The sequence below is a fragment of the Triticum dicoccoides genome, chromosome 5A (assembly GCF_002162155.2).
Source record: "Triticum dicoccoides isolate Atlit2015 ecotype Zavitan chromosome 5A, WEW_v2.0, whole genome shotgun sequence".
In the NCBI taxonomy this organism is placed as follows: Eukaryota; Viridiplantae; Streptophyta; class Magnoliopsida; order Poales; family Poaceae; genus Triticum; species Triticum dicoccoides.
The window spans coordinates 540,396,738-540,397,746 of record NC_041388.1 but is presented as its reverse complement, the minus strand read 5'-3'; the positions used below and the strand labels follow the sequence as shown (position 1 = coordinate 540,397,746).

At 60.2% G+C, this 1,009-nt stretch overlaps 1 protein-coding gene across 1 annotated transcript in view; it reads left to right on the top strand.

Moving 5' to 3' along the window:
- The first annotated feature begins 549 nt into the window (after nucleotides 1-549).
- Nucleotides 550-1,009, top strand: part of LOC119302630 (triosephosphate isomerase, chloroplastic) — a 4,718-nt gene continuing 4,258 nt past the window's right edge. The window contains exons 1-2 of the mRNA XM_037579671.1: nucleotides 550-861; nucleotides 978-1,004. Coding sequence (XP_037435568.1) covers nucleotides 709-861; nucleotides 978-1,004 — 180 coding nt within the window. The 5' untranslated portion in view covers nucleotides 550-708. The remainder of the gene's footprint in view (nucleotides 862-977; nucleotides 1,005-1,009) is intronic.

Sequence of the window (1,009 nt, the reverse complement as noted above, 5' to 3'; positions counted from 1 at the left end):
AACGGTTGTCACAAAGTATATCCCGTGACCATGCATCTGGATGTAGCCCAGGAAGATAGAAATCAGACCAAACTTCAGCATCATCACAGAAGCTCTGACCTCCATGTTTTTTGCATCCGTGGTCAACGGGGACGCCTTCTCTTCCATTGAATGAACATCCTCAAAAAATCTGAAATAAATTCAGAAAAACGCGAGCACAAATACCAAAAGACTTGACCCTTGATGGGATGCTTTTTCTTTCAAGAAAAAACCCTAACCATGGTCTCTCTGACACCCAAGTTTGAGCCTCTACCTCGTACATTGCCGGAGAAGTAGGCATCAGAGATGGACGGACAGAGCAGTTCCTTTCATCCCCTTGCGTGGGTTTTCAGGGGCCAGGGCGCGCGGTGGCCTGTCGCCCTCAGCATCCGGCCCGGCCCGGCCCTGGTAGGTACAGCCGTTGCGAACGTAGGGGGATCCTCGGCCCTCGGCACCCTATCCGTGGGCCGATAAGGCGCGGGCGGAGGCGGCCGGCCATACACAAAGCCACCGTGGCCGCACGGGTCGCCCTCGCCTTCCCCTTTTCCTCTGCTCCCCCGTGCGCCCTCTCCCTCCCCTGGTTGGTGTGGTGGCTGCTGCGCGCATCATCGTCAGAGCCTCCCTCCCTCGCCCACCAACCGCACCACCACAGGAGCGCGCGACGTAGAGATTTGATTCAGGGAGAAGAGAATGGCGGCGCCGTCGTCCCTCGCCTCCTCCCACCTCTCCCGCCTCGCCGCTGCCGCACCGGCCCCGCAGCACCACCACCAGAACCACCAGCTCCGCCTCGGCTGCTCCCGCCGCCGCGCGCAGCGCCTCGTCGCCATGGCCGGATCCGGAAAGGTACCGCCGCGCGCCTCCAATCCCCGCCCTCTTGCCCTCCCCTCTACCCGTAATATTTCCCCGGTGAAAGTCATTGCTCGCGCCTGATAACTCCCTCCCCTGATGTCGTTTTGCAGTTCTTCGTCGGAGGCAACTGGAAGTGCGTAAG